The sequence below is a fragment of the Amblyraja radiata genome, chromosome 4 (genome assembly GCF_010909765.2).
Source record: "Amblyraja radiata isolate CabotCenter1 chromosome 4, sAmbRad1.1.pri, whole genome shotgun sequence".
NCBI lineage: Eukaryota > Metazoa > Chordata > Chondrichthyes > Rajiformes > Rajidae > Amblyraja > Amblyraja radiata.
Genome location: NC_045959.1, coordinates 46216443 through 46235585, shown reverse-complemented (window position 1 = coordinate 46235585; position 19143 = coordinate 46216443). Strand labels below are relative to the sequence as shown.

At 42.3% G+C, this 19143-nt stretch overlaps 1 protein-coding gene across 1 annotated transcript in view; it reads right to left on the bottom strand.

Moving 5' to 3' along the window:
* The window catches only part of trpa1 (transient receptor potential cation channel subfamily A member 1), a 96087-nt gene that overhangs the window by 38947 nt on the left and 37997 nt on the right, over nt 1-19143 (bottom strand). The window contains exons 8-16 of the mRNA XM_033019309.1: nt 18859-18998; nt 18690-18738; nt 17111-17210; nt 13208-13308; nt 12808-12977; nt 11938-12102; nt 9285-9399; nt 7781-7947; nt 2354-2444 (exon numbers count right to left, since the gene is read on the bottom strand). Of these exons, the coding sequence (XP_032875200.1) occupies nt 2354-2444; nt 7781-7947; nt 9285-9399; nt 11938-12102; nt 12808-12977; nt 13208-13308; nt 17111-17210; nt 18690-18738; nt 18859-18998 (1098 nt within the window). The remainder of the gene's footprint in view (nt 1-2353; nt 2445-7780; nt 7948-9284; nt 9400-11937; nt 12103-12807; nt 12978-13207; nt 13309-17110; nt 17211-18689; nt 18739-18858; nt 18999-19143) is intronic.

Genomic DNA, 19143 nt, shown 5'->3' with positions numbered 1-19143 from the left:
TTCTTCTTATCGAGTCCACACACAAGATTAGAAGTTGTTCAGCCAGAGCTGAACACACTTCTCGGCATCTGCACAATGGTGTCTGTCTTGCGCTTCTTGTGCTTCTTGTGCGTGGTGGTGGAAAGATTGGTTGAAACAGGGCCAATTTCTTCCCTAAGGGGCTTTCTTCTCCCAACACTTTCCTGCACCTTCACGACTCTTGCTCACTTTCCTTACTTCTTTTATTTCTACCTTTTTTAAAGCTCAAAAAACGAAGTGGTATAACAAAATGTAATAAGATATATGTGATGTGTATTAATGTAATTTACTGTACTTCTAATTTAAAAAAAAAATAAATTAAAAAAAAAAATGTAAATAAAAACAATGAAATACAAAGGAATTTAGATAAGTGTGATGTGAGAGGGGGTAAATAGAACAATAAACTAGGAGTGTTAGGGAAACCTTATGTTAAGAAAGAAAGAAAGATTCTACATAGGCATCTTATGAAGCACTTGACCATTAATGTTAAATCTGTAACATTACAGACTGTGTTGTAACATAGGAACTGAGCGAAATAAGAGGGAAGGGAAAGTATGGGATCAATTACGGCAATGTCACAAAGTCCCAAGGTATGTTCATTATCAATTTGTATACAATTTTAAATGTGTTATCAATTTAAAATGCAGAAAAGTATTAAGAGGCTAAAGTTATCTTTAAAATTAGCTGTGCTGTATATCTTCCAAAGTCGCCTTGCAGTAAACATGCATAAAGTAAAAGCTTCTGGCAGATTAGACTTACTGTGGAGCACATTTTTCTATCCAGCAATCGTATATGAATAAAAAGACAGAGCACATTCTAAAGCAAGAAGATGGTGTTTTCATTCATCAAGGTCACCTCTCTGACCTTCTTTGGTCTAACTTTACCTCTCCATTTAATATTCACATCATTGCTCAAATTCCTCAACATCCTTGTTTCTCTCCATCTCTCGAAGGGTTCTGAGCATGGAGTGAATCACAAACTCTCTGAAACCTCAGTCTTCCTCTAACCGTGGCCATGTCCAGGCTCTAATTTCAGGACCTTGTTTTATAAACCTTTTTGACTTTATCTCAAACTCTTCCTTTAAAATATTTCTTCAATTCTACCTCATGATCAACTTTTCGACATCTGCTTTAAAGTAGCTCTATGGGATTTGGTGCAATTTAACAATACCATTAGAATTCAGGTGGTATACAAAATCAACTTGTTGTTGTTGCTCTCTGCAAGATTCTTGCCAAATGTATCGCTGCTGAGAGCCCAACCCATTTTCCTGTGTTAGGGCAAATTACATATACAGACTATGTAGTCAGTGGTATCACAGCCTGCTGCAACAGTCTCACTGTAACAGCTTACATTCTTCAGCAACTTCCTTACACAGTTAAGCATTGACGTTGTAGAGATAATAAAATTGAAACGTCTTTTGAAACCCTAACAAGGGAAGTAAGTGGAGCAGCAAAAAGCTGATGTTAATATTGCCCAATAATCAATAGTGAACAAACGTTTAATAATTTCTCTATCAAACCAGTGATTTTGTGTTGATAAAGTTTACCAAGGCCTACTCACTTGCTGTCAAATATATTTGGAGGAGACCGGCAGAATGTTATACAATGCTGGGTGATGAATAAGTGAAACATTGCAAAAATGAAAAGTCAGTGGTCACTGTATGTCGTCAGCCTTCATTTTATGTCCACTAACATCAGAAAATGAAGATGAAAACACATTAAAATCTTGACCTCATCGTTGCTTTTGTAGAGTTGATGACTATTCTCATTGGGTATTAAGCATCTTCATTGATTTTGCCCTGAACACAATAGATTGTTAAACTTTAATAACACAACTTTATGGATAGATTTTCAATTTGCCATCTGGAATAAAATTGACACTATAGATTTGAGCCTATTATATAAAAAATGGCTAGAAATAATTTATGGTGATCACTGAAATCACCTGCAATTATCCAGAAGAGTCATTATTTAACATCACCTTTATAACAATGAATTGACAAGGAACCTACTCCTTGAACAAACACACATTTACTAGCCTTGTGTATTTGCTAGAAATGGTATTCAGCATACACATACCTCAAAAAACTGTACTCTTTGCTTTTAATTCATTAACAAAGGATTCTGTGCACTAGGTAGAAGATGGTATTTTACCATAGGGAAACTAAAGGTAAACCTATAGCAAAAATATTTAAATGGTTTGATAAAATCAGTGAACAGTCTAACTAATAATACTGCATCACATGTTCATAAGTTTTAAGAGCAAAATTGGGCCATTCGGCTAATCAAGTCTACTGTGCCATTCAATCTCAAGATAAGTGCAGAAATTGACTTACAGCAAAGGATTCTGGCAGGTGTTCAATCATTTCCAATAATGGGCACTGCATTGCAGAGCCATGTATAAAGGCTTGTACAGATTCATCAAATCTAAACAGGAAATGTAAATTAAAAAAAAATCAAACTGTGAATCCCATGACAAATATATGGACTGTTACATGCATCTTTGAATGAGATATTCTGTACTTGGTCAGAATAATTCACTCTAAAGAAGGGTTCCGACTTGAAATGACATCTATCCATGTTCTCCGGAGATGTTGCTTGACCCACTGAGTTACTCTAGCATGCTGTGCCTTGTTTTATAAACCAGCATCTGCAGATCCATGTTTCCACATTCTGATCTTGGTATTCACCCATAGAGAGTTACCTATCAAAACCCTCCTCACCCATATCAACCTATCACCTGCCAGCCTTTGTCCTGACCCTCCTCTCCTCCAGCTTTCATCCCCCACCCCTACCCCTCCACCCCAAGAAGGGTCGCAACCTAAAACGTTATATAAATGTTCTCCCGAGATGCTCCAGCAATTTGTGTCTTTTTTGTAAACCAGTATCTGCAGTTCCTTGTTTCTACGTAAATGTTAATGCAAGTCTCATCTACTCATTCTTGCAGGATCTTAGTTTAGCCAAAATTTCCAAATCATCTCTCAATTAATTTTACTTCCTTTGCTTTCACTCAACATCACCTGCATTCAATTTACTACACACAGTAGATCTTACCACCCAGAACTTTCTTTAAGTTTCTATAAAGGTCATAATTTGGACCTGCTGTGGAGGACAATCTGGCTCAATATCTCGTTTTATCAATGATGACATTTTGGCATACTGCTGCAACATTTAAATTTGCTTTAAACTTTTAGGGATGATATTTAACTAAATAAGTGGTAAAACGTAGAAACAAGGTAAAGGATCCCGACCCAAAATGTCACTGATCCATGTTTTCCATAAATGCTGCCTGACCTGGAGAGTTAATCCAGCACTTTGTATCTTTTAATAATAATAATAATAATAATAATAATAATAAATTTTATTTATGGGCGCCTTTCAAGAGTCTCAAGGACACCTTACAAAAATTTAGCAAGTAGAGGAAAAACAAGTATGCGGAATGAAATAAATAGTAGAGACATGACTAGTACACAAATTAAAGACAGAATTCAATTCAAAACACAATATGAGGCAATTCAAGCACAGATGAAAAGGGAGGGGGATGTGGGGCTAAGGATAGGCAGAGGTGAAGAGATGGGTCTTGAGGCGGGACTGGAAGATGGTGAGGGACACGGATTGCGGATCAGTTGGGGGAGGGAGTTCCAGAGCCTGGGAGCTGCCCTGGAGAAGGCTCTGTCCCCAAAACTGCGGAGGTTGGATTTGTGGATGGAGAGGAGACTGGCTGATGTGGATCTGAGGGACCGTGAGGGTTGGTAGGGAGAGAGGAGGTCAGTGAGATATGGGGGGGCCAGATGGTGGAGGGCTTTGTAGGTGAGGACCAGGATTTTGTAAGTGATCCGGTGGGGGATGGGAAGCCAGTGAAGTTGCTTGAGGACTGGAGTGATGTGATGCCAGGATTTGGTGTGGGTGATGAGTCGGGCGGCTGCGTTCTGGACCAGTTGGAGTCGGTTGATGTAGGTGGAGCTGATGCCAAGGAGAAGTGAGTTGCAGTAGTCCAGTCGGGAGGAGATGAAGGCATGGATGAGTCTTTCAGCAGCGGGAGGTGTGAGAGAGGGTCTGATTTTGGCGATGTTGCGGAGGTGAAAGAACGAGGTTTTAATGACATGGCAGATGTGAGTCTCAAGGGAGAGGGTGGAATCAAAGATCACGCCAAGGTTGCGGGCCTGGGGAGATGGGGAGACAGTGGTGCCGTCGATGGTGAGAGTGGGGTTATTGATTTTGCTGAGTGTGAATTTGGAGCCTATGAGAAGGAATGCTGTTTTATCGCTGTTGAGTTTGAGGAAGTTATGTTGCATCCAGGTTTTTATAACTGACAAACAGGAGTTGATATGGGAGAGGGGGGGGGGAGGGGGGGGGGTTATGGGGGGATTTGGTGCCGAGGTAGATCTGGGTGTCATCAGCGTAACAGTGGAAGTCCAGGTTGAAGTGGCGGAGTATCTGACCAAGGGGGAGGATGTAGATGATGAAGAGGAGGGGGCCGAGTACGGAGCCTTGGGGAACGCCTTGAGTGACTGTGGCTGTAGCAGAGGTGTGGTTATGGAGAGAGATGAAGTGGGATCTGTTGGAAAGGTAGGAACAGAGTCAGCTGAGTGCAGAACCTTCAATGCCAAGGTCCCCAAGTCTGGTAAGCAGGATGTTATGGTTCACTGTATCGAAGGCTGCACTCAGGTCGAGGAGGATGAGGATGTTGAGGGAACCAGTGTCAGCAGAGGTGAGGAGGACGTTGAGGACTTTGAGGAGAGCAGTTTCTGTGCTATGGAGTGGGTGAAAGCCAGATTGGAGGGGTTCGAATAGGTTATACGCAAGGAGGTGGGAATGAAGTTGTGCCGCAATGATACGCTCCAGGGTTTTTGAAAGAAAGGGGAGGTTTGAGATTGGGCGGTAGTTAATGAGAGAGGAGGGATCAAGACCAGGTTTCTTTAAGATTGGTGTGACAGCAGCAGTTTTGAACGCGGAGGGGACAATTCCTTGGGACAATGAGGAGTTGAAGAGATTAGTGAGGTAGGGGCAGAGAACGGGGAGGCAGGACTTCAGCAGGGTAGTGGGGAGAGGGTCGAGGGTGCAGGTAGTGGGTTTGGAAAAAAGTGGAGGAATGAGTTGCAGAGATCCGGAATAGAGGTAGGGAGAGTGTTGGCTCGAGGCTTGAGGAGGTTGCCCACTGTGGAGAAGAGGGTTCTGTGGTTTAGGCAGGGGTCGGTGAATATGGAGGAGAGGTAGGCAGATTTTGCAGCAATGAGGGCATCTTTGTAGGCAATGAGGTGGAGTTTGTAAGCTTCATGGTGGACTGTAAAAGATGATTTCTTTGTGAGTCGTTCAAGTCGGCGACCAGTCTGTTTCAGCTTATGAAGTGCAGGTGTGTACCAGGGTGAAGATGTGTTAAAAGTTACGGTTCTTGTTTTGAGGGGGGCCAGAATGTTAAGGGAGGTAGACAAGGTGGAGTTGAGATGGTTTGTGAGATCATCAGGTGAGATATGGGTTGAGTCCAGGGGGAGCAGGTAAGAGAGATGGTGGGGATCGATGGATTTTAGATTACGGAAGGTGATTTCTCGGAGGAAGCGGGGGCGAGGTGTCGGAGAAGGGATGGTGAACCGTATAAGCTTATGATCAGAGAGGGGGAAGAGGCATGGATGGAGGTCGAGTACCGGTTGATTTGTGGAGCAGACCAGGTCAAGGATGTGACCTTTGTCATGGGTGGGAAAGGTGACGTGCTGAGTGAGAGAGAAGTTGTCAAGTAAAAAGGCGAATTCAGATGCGAGCTTGCAGGTGGGGGAGTCCATATGAATATTTAAGTCACCAAGTAGCAGCAGACGTGGGCAGAGGGATGAGGCAAGTGTGAGGAGTTCAGTGAATTCAGATAGGAAGGAGGGATTTGGTTTAGGTGGCCGGTAAATGAGGATGACTCATGGAGGAAAGGGCTTTGAAGGCGAGGAATTCAAATGATGCTACTGGGGGGAGGGTGAGTTCGGTGATCGGAAAGTTCTGGTTGAAAATAACAGCGAGGCCACCTCCATGGCGGGAGGGGCGGGGTTTGGAGATGTAATTAAATCCAGGTGGGGATGCTTGATTGAGGGAGAAGAAGACATTGGGTTGTTGCCAGGTTTCAGTGAGCAGAAGGAAGTCCAGAGTGTTGTCAAGGATTAGTTCATGGAGGGCAAGGGCTTTGTTGTTGAGCGACCTGGTGCTGAGGAGGGCAAAGGTGGCATTATGAGAGGGTGGAGGGATGGGGGCAGGCTGGAGAGATCTGAGGTTGTCCCAGTTGACAGTGCGTGCGGTCAGCTGGGATGGGGGTGACGCGGTTGAGGGGGGGGCAGAGCGTGGTAGTGAGCAGATGGATGGAATGGAATGTCCGTGGTTGAAGTAAACAAGCTTGCGTCGAGAGCCTCTGTGGATGAAACGGGGTCGACGTAGAAGTCTAAGCTGTTTAATGACTTGGATGCAGGATGGGATGTAGTTGTTGAAGAGAACAATCAGTTGCAGAGTTGAGTATTTGAGCATGATGAGGAGCCCGAGCAGCTGCAGGAAGCAGCAGAGAGGTTGTCTCTGAGGGTGAGGGTGCAGAGAGGTGTCCTGCAGAGAAGGTGAAGAGGGGTGTCCAGCAGTGAGGGTGCAGAGAGGTGTCCAGCGGTGCAGGTGGAGAGAGTATCCAGCAGTGAGGGAGCAAAGAGGGTGTCCAGCTGTGCAGATGCAGCGAGGTGTCCAGCATTGAGGGAGCAGATAGGTTGTCCAGCAGAGCAGGTGTAGAGGTAGTCCAGCGATGAGGGTGCAGAGAGTATCCAGCAGTGCAGGTGCAGAGAGGTTGTCCAGCAGTGCAGGTGCAGAGAGGTTGTCCAGCGGTGCAGGTGCAGAGAGGTAGTCCAGCGATGAGGGTGCAGAGAGTATCCAGCAGTGCAGGTGCAGAGAGGTTGTCCAGCGGTGCGGGTGCAGAGAGGATCCAGTGTCACTGGTGCAGGGAGGTGTCCAGCGTCGATGGTGCACAGGCACAGGCACAGGCAGGTAACAAACAGGCAGGTAACAGACAGGTAACAAAAGAGGGGGGGGGGGAACGGTGGGCAGAGAAGCGGCGAACAATCAACGCCAGCGTCCTCTCTGGGCAGCGTGCAGGGTTCTAGCGGTTCTAGCGTGTTCCGGTGAGCCACGCTGGCCAAACCCACCCGCCGAACAACCGTGGCGCCGATGACCGGAATGCGCCCCAGTAGGCCTAACCCGCCCCACAGGCCTCCCAGGGAACTGCTGAGAAGCCGGGCGGTGAGGCCTGTCTGGGCCGAAGGAGCCTCAGCGGCAGCGGCGATGGGAGCCTCGACTACGGCAACGTCATCCTCGGCAGTGATGGGACCTCAGCGGCAACGGGGACCTCAGCGGCAATGGAGCATTGGCAGCGGAAACCTCAGTGGCGGTGGAGCGTGAGGGATAAGGGGAGGTGAAGACAATGGGTACGTGGCGTGGGGTTACCGCCGTGAAGAACAATGGAGGACACGACGTGGGGGAAACACCATGAGGGACGGTGGGAGGACAAAGGGGGACCCAGTGTGGGGGAGGGGGTGGGAGCACTGTAGTTTTAGAATCCTCTACCGAGGGTTTTTGTTTCTTGGTTTGTTTGTTCCGGTTCATTCTGGTGAAGGCGCTGTGCACACGGCAGTCAGTCAACAGTCGCTTGTCCTTTTTTTTTCACTTTTTGGGTGTGTGTTGTGACTGTTGGCAGACCAATTTCCCTCCGCGGATGAATAAAGTTTATCGCATCATATCGTATTGTATCACATTCATACCTTTCGTTTTGAACAACAATTAAAGTGGTATCCGTTCTTTTATTGTAAATTGCCTCGTGTAGAAAGGAAGCTTCATTCTTGTTCAGTACGATCGCAGCTCCCTGGGCCAGCAATAGGCGTACTGCACTATTATGTCCTCTTTTTGCAGCCAGATGGAGAGCAGTATTCTTAAAAAGTGAGCAACAAAAGATATTTTTGAGAATCACTTTCTCTAGAAGAAAAGCATAATGCTACTCGTACAACTGGAATGCATGGCTATCTTTACAAAATGCTGATCCAGTGCAGTTTGAAAACTTTATACTCATTTTCTTTCTTTCCAAATAGGCAAATCCTTACTAAAGATAATTAGTTGAAGATTAATTAACAAAAAATAAATAATTAATGCTCTATCATTTCCACAGCAACATTACATATTGACTCCTTACAATTAGTATTAGTGATATGCTGGGTTCATTTACATTTTTAATCAACTAACAATCATCACATTGATTAAATTGTTTGGTTAAGGTGACAATCGGCATGAAGTAGGTGGTACTATAGACTGTATCCAATGTTCCTCCCAGCCCATTCCATCCGCAAAGATGAGCTGATGTTTCTTCCTGTATTTCATCACATGGAGCAGCAGAATGCACCATAATATTTGATGCATCTTAAATCAATACATTTGTTAAATTATTCAAAAGGGAACTGCAGATGCTGGAATATCGAAGGTACACAAAATTGCTGGAGGAACTCAGCGGGTGCAGCAGCATCTATGGAGCGAAGGAAATAGGCGACGTTTCGGGCCGAAACCCTTCTTCAGACTCCCTGTTAAGGGAGTCCATTTGTTAAATTAAATACCCTGTGGTTTTACCCTCGCCATCTGATAACCAAACAAATGTAACTTTGTACTAGAAGTGCAGCTGGAGTTTTATCATAAACACTTTGTTATTTGTGGTCAGTGCTTTTTTTTAATCCTCAAAAAGATGCTGATATGACAATTAATAAACATGTGTGTCATGTAGCTGGAAATAGATGTAATGATGTTTAACATTTTAGAGGTACCATTACAAAAAAAGCATTGTTTGTGCCCATAATGAATCAATGCATTTCTTCCAATTAAAAAATGTCTGTTTGCACATATTTTTAATTTTACTTTACCTTTACTGAATCAATTACTGGACTCTTTCACTAATGATGGCACCATCTTATAATTGGTGTTAACTCCTCTTAGGATATCTGGTAACATGATGAAAATGAAGAAGGTGAAGCCAAAGGGGGCAGAGAGAGTTGAACAGGTGGAGCAATGAGGGGAAAATGAGAGCCTAACTTGTGAAGGAGAAGATTTAGATCAATAGGGCCTTGGGATTGCAAACAACAAATTCAATTAAGGAAGTACTTTTGGTTTACAGAGCAGCAGCATTGTTCAACAAACATATCATCCCACCTATTGACCAAAATAAACCAAGTAGCATGGGCTAAATAGATCTGCCTACAGAAAACAAAATAAAATGTATTCACTCACCCCTTTTTCGTCCACTTGATCAAGCAGAGATATATTACCTTGTAGTAATACTTCCATTGTCTGAGAGTGTCCTCCAAGGGCAGCATAATGCAACGCTGTCCAACTCTTGTAGTCACTTCAAAGGAATGAAAAAAAGGAAACATAGGAAGCAAAATTTAGAAATTTCATGAACTGAATTCATACCTATTAAATATATTGATCCTGACAGAGATAGTGCAGGGAACACATTGATCCTACAGGTTTCAACAGCAGAGCGTCAAAACATCTTCTAACTTTCCCATTAGGCTTCTGGACAAAGGGATAGGCTTGTTCATTTATGAAAAGATAACGCACACCAGCAGCAGAAGGCTACTCTTCGGTTACTGCATTCTTGGAGAGGAGGCAAGTGGAAAGGACGCTGTACTAGTGATAAGGAAGCTATTGACTAGCAATTGCAACATGAGATGGCAGAGGTCGATAGATGGCCCATTTAGCAATTGAAAGTCAGGGTGGCTTATTTCTGGGTGCACAAGCAAGTGGGTCAGTATTAACCTGTTCACTGCCAAGTTTTTTTTTGGCCGTGCCCTGAGTATACTCGGGAGTGGCACTGAACAGGTTAATCTAGTATCTGTTGACACATGTTTCTGTTCACTAAGTAACAAGCATAAAGCTACCATTTGTGGCCCCTTTAATTCGTTGATTGATCATTGCCTTGGATCCAAAGGCCCGCACGCCATTTTCATGGAAATGTTGGTTCTCCTCACTCACTCCTACCTCCAATTCACTCCATAGTGATAGGTTATACTCAAAGGTGGCCTCAAAGGAACATTACACAGGTGAACTTGGCAATCTCTTCCACTGTCATGGCAAATTATCATCAACAACCTACAACTGAAAGATACCCTGTACCAAATCTACACAAACTACACTGATGTGCATTATTCAATGGATAATCCAGGTGTGACAACAAGATATAGACAAGTTGCCACCACCATTAGTAAAGCCAACATTGTCCCAGGAATTACCCACTACAGTTCATGGTCCATGATTTCAGAGAAACCCTTGCCAAAATTAAACTTTTGAAAGAGAGTACTCACAGAAAAAATGTCCACTGTCCCTTTTTAATCTGCACAGAATTTCCCATGAAAGATGAGTCCATGCTGACTATCGATCACCTGTTCACATTAGTTCTATGTTATACCACATTCGCATCCACCCCCTACACATTGATGGCAATTTACAGTCTACCAGGGGCGACGCACGATTGGCAGCCCCGCCAACAGTCTGTTTGTTTTATTGTCTTTTTTTGTTATTTTTGGTCAGTTTAAAAAGTTTGTATAAATGTTTTCTGGCTTGTTTTATGTGCGGTAGTGGGAGGGGGAGGGGGAAACTTTTTGTCAATCTCTTACCTTGCCAGAGATGCGATTGTTTTCTGGGTCGTATCTCCGGCCGCTCTGCGGCCTAACATCATGGAGCTGGAGGCCTCGCTCGGGACTGACTTTGAGCCCCACCGCGGGACCGTGGACTTACCATCGGAGCTGATCCCTTGCCTGGGATCGCTCCAACCACAGCCTGTGGACTTTACCATCGAGAGCTCGCAGTCTCGGGTAGAGACCGTAGATGTCGGGAGCTCCAACGACACAGAAGGTTCGACAAGCCCTGATCTGGAGGTCCGATTGCATGGATGCAGGAGTGATCGCCCCGATGCAGAGGGCCTGAACGGTGCCAGCTATGGGAGTAAGATCGCCACGTCTAAGCCCCCGATTGGGGGAGAACAAAGAAGGGAGTGATTTAACTCTTTTTCACCTTTCATCACAATGAGGAATGTGGAGGAGTCACTGTGGTGGATGTTTATGTTAAAATGCATTTTGTGTGTTCCGTTGCTTTTTATTTGTATGGCTGACTTGGCAAATGAAATTCCTCGTATGTTGCAAAACATACTTAGCTAATAAAGTATAATTGTATTGTATTGTATTGTATTGTAATGTCTTTGGGATGTGGGAGGAAACTGGAGCACCTGGAGGAGACCCATGCAATCACTGTGAGAATGTGTAAATTCCAGACAGACAGCACCTGTACAGAATGAGCGTATACATTTTGCAAGTTATGGGCTCACTAAGTAGCAGTCCACAGCTCAGGTTCTCTATTCAGTCACCTCCCATCACTCTAATAGAATCTGGCATAACAAATTAATGAGCTTTCCATTTGGTGAAGGCAACAATGAAAATGCAGAAGAGTCCAAATGGCTCATGAGACAATGATTGACATTGTCTCTGATTATGTACAGAACCACCCTGCACTCCATTACTGAGTTTAACTCCAGCTGAGATGTTGGTGTGTTGCCAGTTCAGTTTGATGCGACCCAACTTGGCAGATCAGGTGAAAGAAGAGTAACCAGGTAGAGTGGATAGAGGTGAGGAATGGAGTGATATTGCCCTGCCCAACTCTGCCAATATCAGGGCCTATATATTTGTTATGTCCAAGAGAAGTGAAAAGTCTTTCTATCCTCATTCCCAAAGCCAGTAGTTTGCTGCTCGTCTAATTAATGAGTCGGGATGGTAGAAGCTGATGTGATGTGATGTGAATGAGAAGGTGCCTCACCACTCACCATATAAAACATGTGAAGGTGCCTCACCACTCACCGTATGAAACACAAGGTGGCCTCCCCACTCACCGCATGAAGAGAGCTCCTTTCCTGAGGAGTAGCTGCACCACAGCGGTGTGGCCATGCTGTGCAGCCAGCAGCACTGGCGTCATTCCTGTCCCATCCCCTTCATTCAGTAGTTTTGTGTAACTTATATCCTGCAGCAGCAGTTTGCACGTGTTAAGCCGACCATAACTGGAATTAAAGATAAATTTGTGTCAATGATTTTATCTTTCACATTTTATTCAAGAACATCGCACAAGGAACTTACTCACTTAGGATACCTTGCATGCCCTTGACTCTTCTGACCCACATCTCCAGATATCATTCCCAATCCAGTCAAAACACAGACCACTCTAATTCCTCACATTTGAGGCAATCCCATCTCCTCCAAACTATTCCCTGTCTTTTAGTTAAGACCTCTTAACCCCATCATACCCCATTATTCTAAGCCCAATGAGCTTGATTACCTAAGTCCAACCAAACAATCAACCATAGTGTTCCAACCATAATCTATTGATTTATTGGCTTATTATTGCAATATGGCAAACCATACCAGACATGTTCTGACCCATAGACCTCAATCAATCAGTATGGATAGATGGAAACATCTCATCCATAACAACTCTCAACACCAGTGCCCTGCAAGGATGTGTTCTCTGTTCCTGATTATACTTCCTTTACACTCACAACTGTACGGTCAAATTTCATTCTATTTCCATCTACAAGTTTTCAGGCGACATCACTGTGGTAGGCCGAAACATGAATGATGGTGAGCCGGAGTGCAGGAAGGAGGTAGAGAACTAAGTGACTAAGTATATTTATTGCAACTTGCACAAAAATGAGCTAAATATTAACAATCAAAGCGAATGGAGATATGGGAGATATGGGAGAACCTACTTTGCTGCAAAATGCAGTGATGATTTTTTGTCTCTAGTTTTCAAGTAAAGACAGGCTTTTAGTGCCAACATTTTAGCCACCGAATCCGTTTGACCCAGTGTACACACATAGTGCAATGGAGTACAGCCATTATTATCCTTGTCATCCAGGAGTTCATGCACTTCAATGGACTGCAAAGGAATACAAAAAAAAAAAATAGTGAACAAATTGGAAATGAATAGGTAGATAAAATTATTTTTTTGTAAAAGCCTCAAAATGGCTGATAAAACTTACCCCAACAAACCTGTAATATTAGAAAAAACTCTGAATATTTGGCTCCTAGCTGCCTTTTCACTAATAATAAAAAAATATAGTGAGCGGTCTAAAAGCTGTCAATGTGTAAACTTAAGTAAGCATTTACCTTTAAAATTTCTTCACTGAGGTTTTGTAGTCCTTTCGGCTGCAGGACAGTCAAATGAAGGAAGTTACAGCCCATGGAATTCTTTATTTTGACATTAGCTCCTAAGAAAAACATATAGTTATAATAATTATAAATAGTTTTAAAAAGGAAGCGATGTATTAAATAAAACAAAATTCTATAATGTGCAATATCTACACATCCAAATTCCCATTTAGCTGAAAAATTAATCACCAGAACAAATGTAGATGCTGAATTTGTTCCAGAGTTGATGGATGTGTGTTGTAACCATTTAGCTTAACTGAGATAAATTGCAGACTTGATTTTTTAAATCTCAAAATGTTGTAACATTGCGAATATTAGACAATACAAATGTCTGTTTCAACTGACGTTATTCGGTGTCAAGCAATGAGTGGCACCCGGATGGAATCCTTCAGTGATCATTCAAGGCCAGATTCATCATTACCTTGGTTCGGTGATGCCGGACCTACACCAGCAAAGTCGATTCTTGCAGATCTATTTTATGGACCCTAAAGATAGCATTGAATTGCAAATGGATATACTGTGAAATGCTGGTATTCAAAGGGAAATTGCTGCAATGCTTGAACGCTTGGTAAGACAAAATAATCCTTAAATTGAAACATTTAAAATGGCAAAGGAAACAATTAAGGTTTACCAGAGGCATCAATCATCGTAAATCCAGATCATCATGATGATATGGCGAGAATAACTTTAACTGAATTCATGGCATTGTGTTCTCAAGAGCCATTTCCAAGAACACTCTATTACACTGATGTTCCCCCATTTTACACATAGAACAATAAGAGATGGCAAAGAAGGAAGGTTGGGAAGAGAGTGGAAGATCTTCCAGGATGTTTTGAAAGCCAACGTTCTGGGACGAGTGTATACCGTGTCTCGAAGATGTGGTGACCTCTACTACTTGAGACTGCTTCTCCTTCACGTAAAAGGGCCAGTATCCTTCGATTCATTGAAGATACATGATGGAGAAATTAATCCTTCCTTCAAAGACATCTGCAGACAAAGAGGTTTGTTGCAGACTGACGACCATTGACAAAAAAACAATGGGAAATGCTGACAAGACAAGACTCCCCAGTGCAATGAGAGATTTGTTTGTTGTTTTGCTGATGAATACTGAGTTCAACAATCCTTAATAATTATGGGATCACTTCAGGAATTCAATATCTGAAGATTACCGTAAAAAAGAACAGAGAACAATGTGATCGTAATAACATGATTGAAGAGAAGCATCATGTTCAGGCTCTGTTGTATATTCAAGACAAGCTTGAGAATTACAACAAAACAATGGAATGCTTTCATTTGCCACAACCAAGAAATGGAAGGATGCACCTTGATGATGACAATCCAGAATTGATACAGGAATTGCAATGCAATAGAACTGAACAACATCAATTTGTTGAGGAAAATTAGCCTCTCCTGAATGCTGAGCAGAGAGCAGTGTATGTCCAAGTGTGCAACTGCCTGAAAAGGAATATTCCTTCAATGTTTTACATTGATTCACCAGGAGGAACGGGAAAAACATTTAACACCAATTTGATCCTCTCCAAAGGTAGAGGTCAAGGTGATGTGGCTATTGCTGTAGCATCCTTTGGGATAGCAACTACATTCATGCCTGGTGGAAGAACTGCACATTCTCGATTCAAGATGCCCATCTGTGACCGAGGATACATTCTGCAACATTGACAAGAACACAGCACGTTTGATGAGGCAAGTGAAACTAATTGTTTGGGATGAATGCCCAATGATTAGGAGAGAGAGCTTTGAAGCGGTGGACAGAACTCTTCAAGATGTACGCAGCAACACTAAACCTTTTGGCGGCATTCTTACCAATTGTTGTGGCGATTTTCGACAACTCCTTCCTATAGTGAAAAAGGGAAATGTTGCTGATGTTGAAAATTCCTGCATCAAGAAATCCTACGTGCCAAGTTTCACCAAATTTCAATTGCACACAAATATGCGATTGAGAGAGGGAGAAGGCGACTATTCTCAATTTTTGGTGAAAGTTGGAGAAGACGACATTTTAACGAATGAAGATGATGAAATAAAAATGCCACAAGACGTGGTTCTATCAGCAAAAACACTGGAGGATTGTATTTATTTAATCTATCCCGCATTTGACAATCCTGCAGAATTATTCTCCGACAATTGGTTCTTGGTTCCGCACAATGATACGATGAGAAGGATCAATTTTACATGTATCACACGCTTCCCTGGAATCATTAAGGAGTACTTTTCTTTCAATGCTGTCACTGAGGGAACTAATGCTACTGACTTCCCAACAGAATTCCTCGATTCATTCAAGATCTTTGGATTACCACCACACAAATTGGAATTGAAAAAAGGATCTCCAATCATGTTAATGAGAAACTTGGAACCCCCAAATCTATGCAATGTAACGAGGATGATTGTGGAAGAGCTACACAATCATCTGATAATTGCAAGAATCATCGTGGGAACCTTCAAAGATGACATTGTTCTCATTCGTAGGATAACGCTCACTTTGACAGAAGGCAAAGACATTCCCCTTCAGCAGAGCCAATTCCCCATTCAGTCAAGTTTTGCTATGACAATCCATAAAGCGCAAGGACAAGCCATGGAGAAAGTGTTGATATACCTCGAGAAACTGGTATTTCAGCATGGACAACTATATGTGGCTCTTAACCGAGGAAGGATGAAGGAAAATGTCAACGTTTTCCTGAAGGGTGGAACATCGACCCAAGAATGTTGTCATTAAACGCGTGCTTCGTTGAATGATGACTTCTGAGGTAAATTTTCAGATTTTCTTCAAGTTAAAATTTGACCACTCAATAATGTCTCTATATTAAAATTGTGTGTCTGTTTTTCCATCAACAGCAAAGAGACATTGAGATGCAGTGAGCAGTGGAACGCAACAAGAGACACGACAAGAAAGAAACGAACTGAATAAATCTCATCTTTAACATTTAAATTGTTGTTATATTTTAAGTGTTATTCATTTTAATCTTTAATAAATCCCCTTTCCACTTGCCATGCCCATCAGCTGTGCCTGTGCAGTAATGCCTGTGTGTTCTACGTCACAATGGGAACCCAGTGGGTGCGCTGCTGGAGAGCTGCTTAGAATGGATGGGGTAGGGGTTGAGGAGGGATGGAGTGAGTGCATGGGGGGCAGGGGAATGGCAAGGGGCGGAGTGGGTGGGGGGGGTTGAGGGGGGATCATGAGCATCACAACGGGAACACATCAGCCGCGCTTGCGCAGTTGGGGGATATGGGTGAGTGGTGGAATATTGCGTTGGGTGACCAGGCCTCCCATGTGAGAATGGGACCCAACGGGTCCCACATAGTCTAGTACTAAGTTAAAAGCAAAAATAAAGTTTAACATAAACATCTACCACTGTGTAATCAACATAAGGCAATAAAGTGTGGGGCCTGGAACGCATCAGCAGTAAGGGTGGTGAAAACAGGGACTCTTGTCACACTTAAACACTATCTGGGTGAACAATTCAAGAGGTGTAACTTACAAGGCCACGGATCAAGAGCTGCCGAGTGGAAATATCTAAATTGATCCCTTTTTTGTTCAACAGGGATAGAATGGGAATGGGCCAAATTGTACCTTTTTTCCTCTCATTCGGTAATTTTATGTTAGTTAAAATTATTAGGATGATAAATAATATGTTGGATGTCCAACAATATTTAAGCTATTAAATGGATATTTTCCCAATCAGAGCAATTTTTGTTTGCAAGGTCGATACTCTCCCTGGGTGAAGGCATTAAGACGGCTGTTAATTCTGTAAAATTCCAATAATCCAGTATCTCACTATGTGAAAATATACCTGAAGAACTGAAATTGGAATACATGTATAACAAAATGGGCAAATAAAAAGGGCTGACCTTTTATCACTAGGATTTTGACAGAATTCCAGGCACAACGTGAAGTGGCCCACAGAAGGGGGGTGCGGGATTCACTGTCAACCATATTCATATCTGATCCCTGTCATAAAGAAAAACAAAATGTACTTGCACATTAATTAAATAGTATCATATGTTTACTATTAAACTAATGAAAATTGCAAACAGGTCCTGGTTTAGTATTTTGTTGAAGATATAGTCTCCTTGCTCCAAATCACCTCGTGCTTTCTAGTTAATGGCTAGAATTTATAAGAAATTAAAGAAATACATCTACAATCTAAAATTTAAAATAAAAACTGAAAATGCCAGAAACGATCAACTGATTAGGAAACAGTTAATATTTTAGCACTGAGTCCCTTCATCAGACTTTGAACTCTGTTTCTCTCTCCATAGATGATTGTGACATAATGAGTGTTTTCAGTATTTTCTGCTTTCATTTCTGATTTATTTTTAAAGTTTAGGCATTATTCAAATCCAGGAAATGCAGCACTGACTTGCACACAGCAAGGGCACCTCAGAGAGCAAAGCGATGATGATCAGTAAATCAGTTGAGAGAAAATTAACATTTTCCACCGCTCTTCTTTGAAATAGTGCCTTTGGATCTTTCACATTATCTCGATCATTTCGATCCTGACTATGGGTACTGTCTGTACAGAATTTGTACATTCTCCCTGTGACTGCATGGGTTTTCTCCGGGTGATCCGGTTTCCTCCCAAACTCCAAAGGCATACAGATTTGTTGGTTAATTGGCTTCGGTAAAATGTGAGTTGTTCCTAGTGTGTAATCCCTATGGGTGATCAGTGGTCGACGTGGACTCAGTGTGCCAAAGGCCCTGTCTCCATGCTGTATCTCTAATGTAAAGTCTCAAGTCTAAATCTCAATTGACAATAGCATACCAAATGCCAAAGATTCTATTTAAGGGCAATGAAGAGGTGAAAGAACTAGAGAGTCAGGAAAATACAAAAAAAGCACGAGACCAAACCTCAGACTCTTCTCACATGATTATCAAAAACATGCATATCCAGCTATGGAACTAGATTATGAAATTAAACACTTTCTCTTCTCCATTGAATGGCAATAGTAGCTAATTGTCAAATTATCTTCATATGTGCAGCTGAGATTAGTATATTAATTGTAGACTTGAGACAATTTGCTGTTCCTCTGTCTTTGTGGCTGAGCCACTCATTGTACTTACACGCTCATACATTGGGGGAATTTTCTGAAAATTATCTTGCTCTGAGCATCATTTTCATCTCATAGATAGACACAACATGCTGCAGTAACTCAGTGGTTCAGGTAGCATCTTTGGAGAAAAAGGATAGATGATGTTTTGGGTTGGGACCCTTCCTCAGATCTTATTTGTCCCCACCCGAAATGTCATACATGGTTTATCTACAGAGATTCTGCCTGACCCGCTGGGTTATTCCAGCACTTTCTGTCCATCTATGGTATAAACCAGCATCTGCAGTTCCTTGTTTCTACATTTTCATCTCATTCTCTCTGGAATAAAGCTCCTCAAATTTAACTTTTTTAATCAGTTTGAAGAGTGATGAATGGATACCTGTTCAATTAAATATTCTAGTAGTTCTGAGGAATCATATGTTGCAGCCCTGCAAGGACAAAGTACACAATATGTGTTAATACCACTATCTTGGCATTTAGAAGCTACTGAACAGTTTAAATTTTACTAAGTTTCAAGTTAATCTTATCTTACTTTAAGTTTATCTTACTTGTGTATTGGTGTTTGTTTAATGCCATCCAGAATGTGAAGTATATCATTCTCTCCTTTGTATTGAGAAAGCATGAACCTGACAGCCTCAAAAGCCCCCTGCAAGCAGGCGAAGTGAAGAGGAGTTGATTTATCCTTTTGCTAAAATGAAACAGAAATAATGTTGACCTTATTATGAAGTTTTATAGCTTTAAGGTATTAATTTACATAATAATGGATATTCTTTCAAAAGATAAACTTCCTCACTTGCATTGACATACTTATAGTGCTGAGTGAATTTACAAGG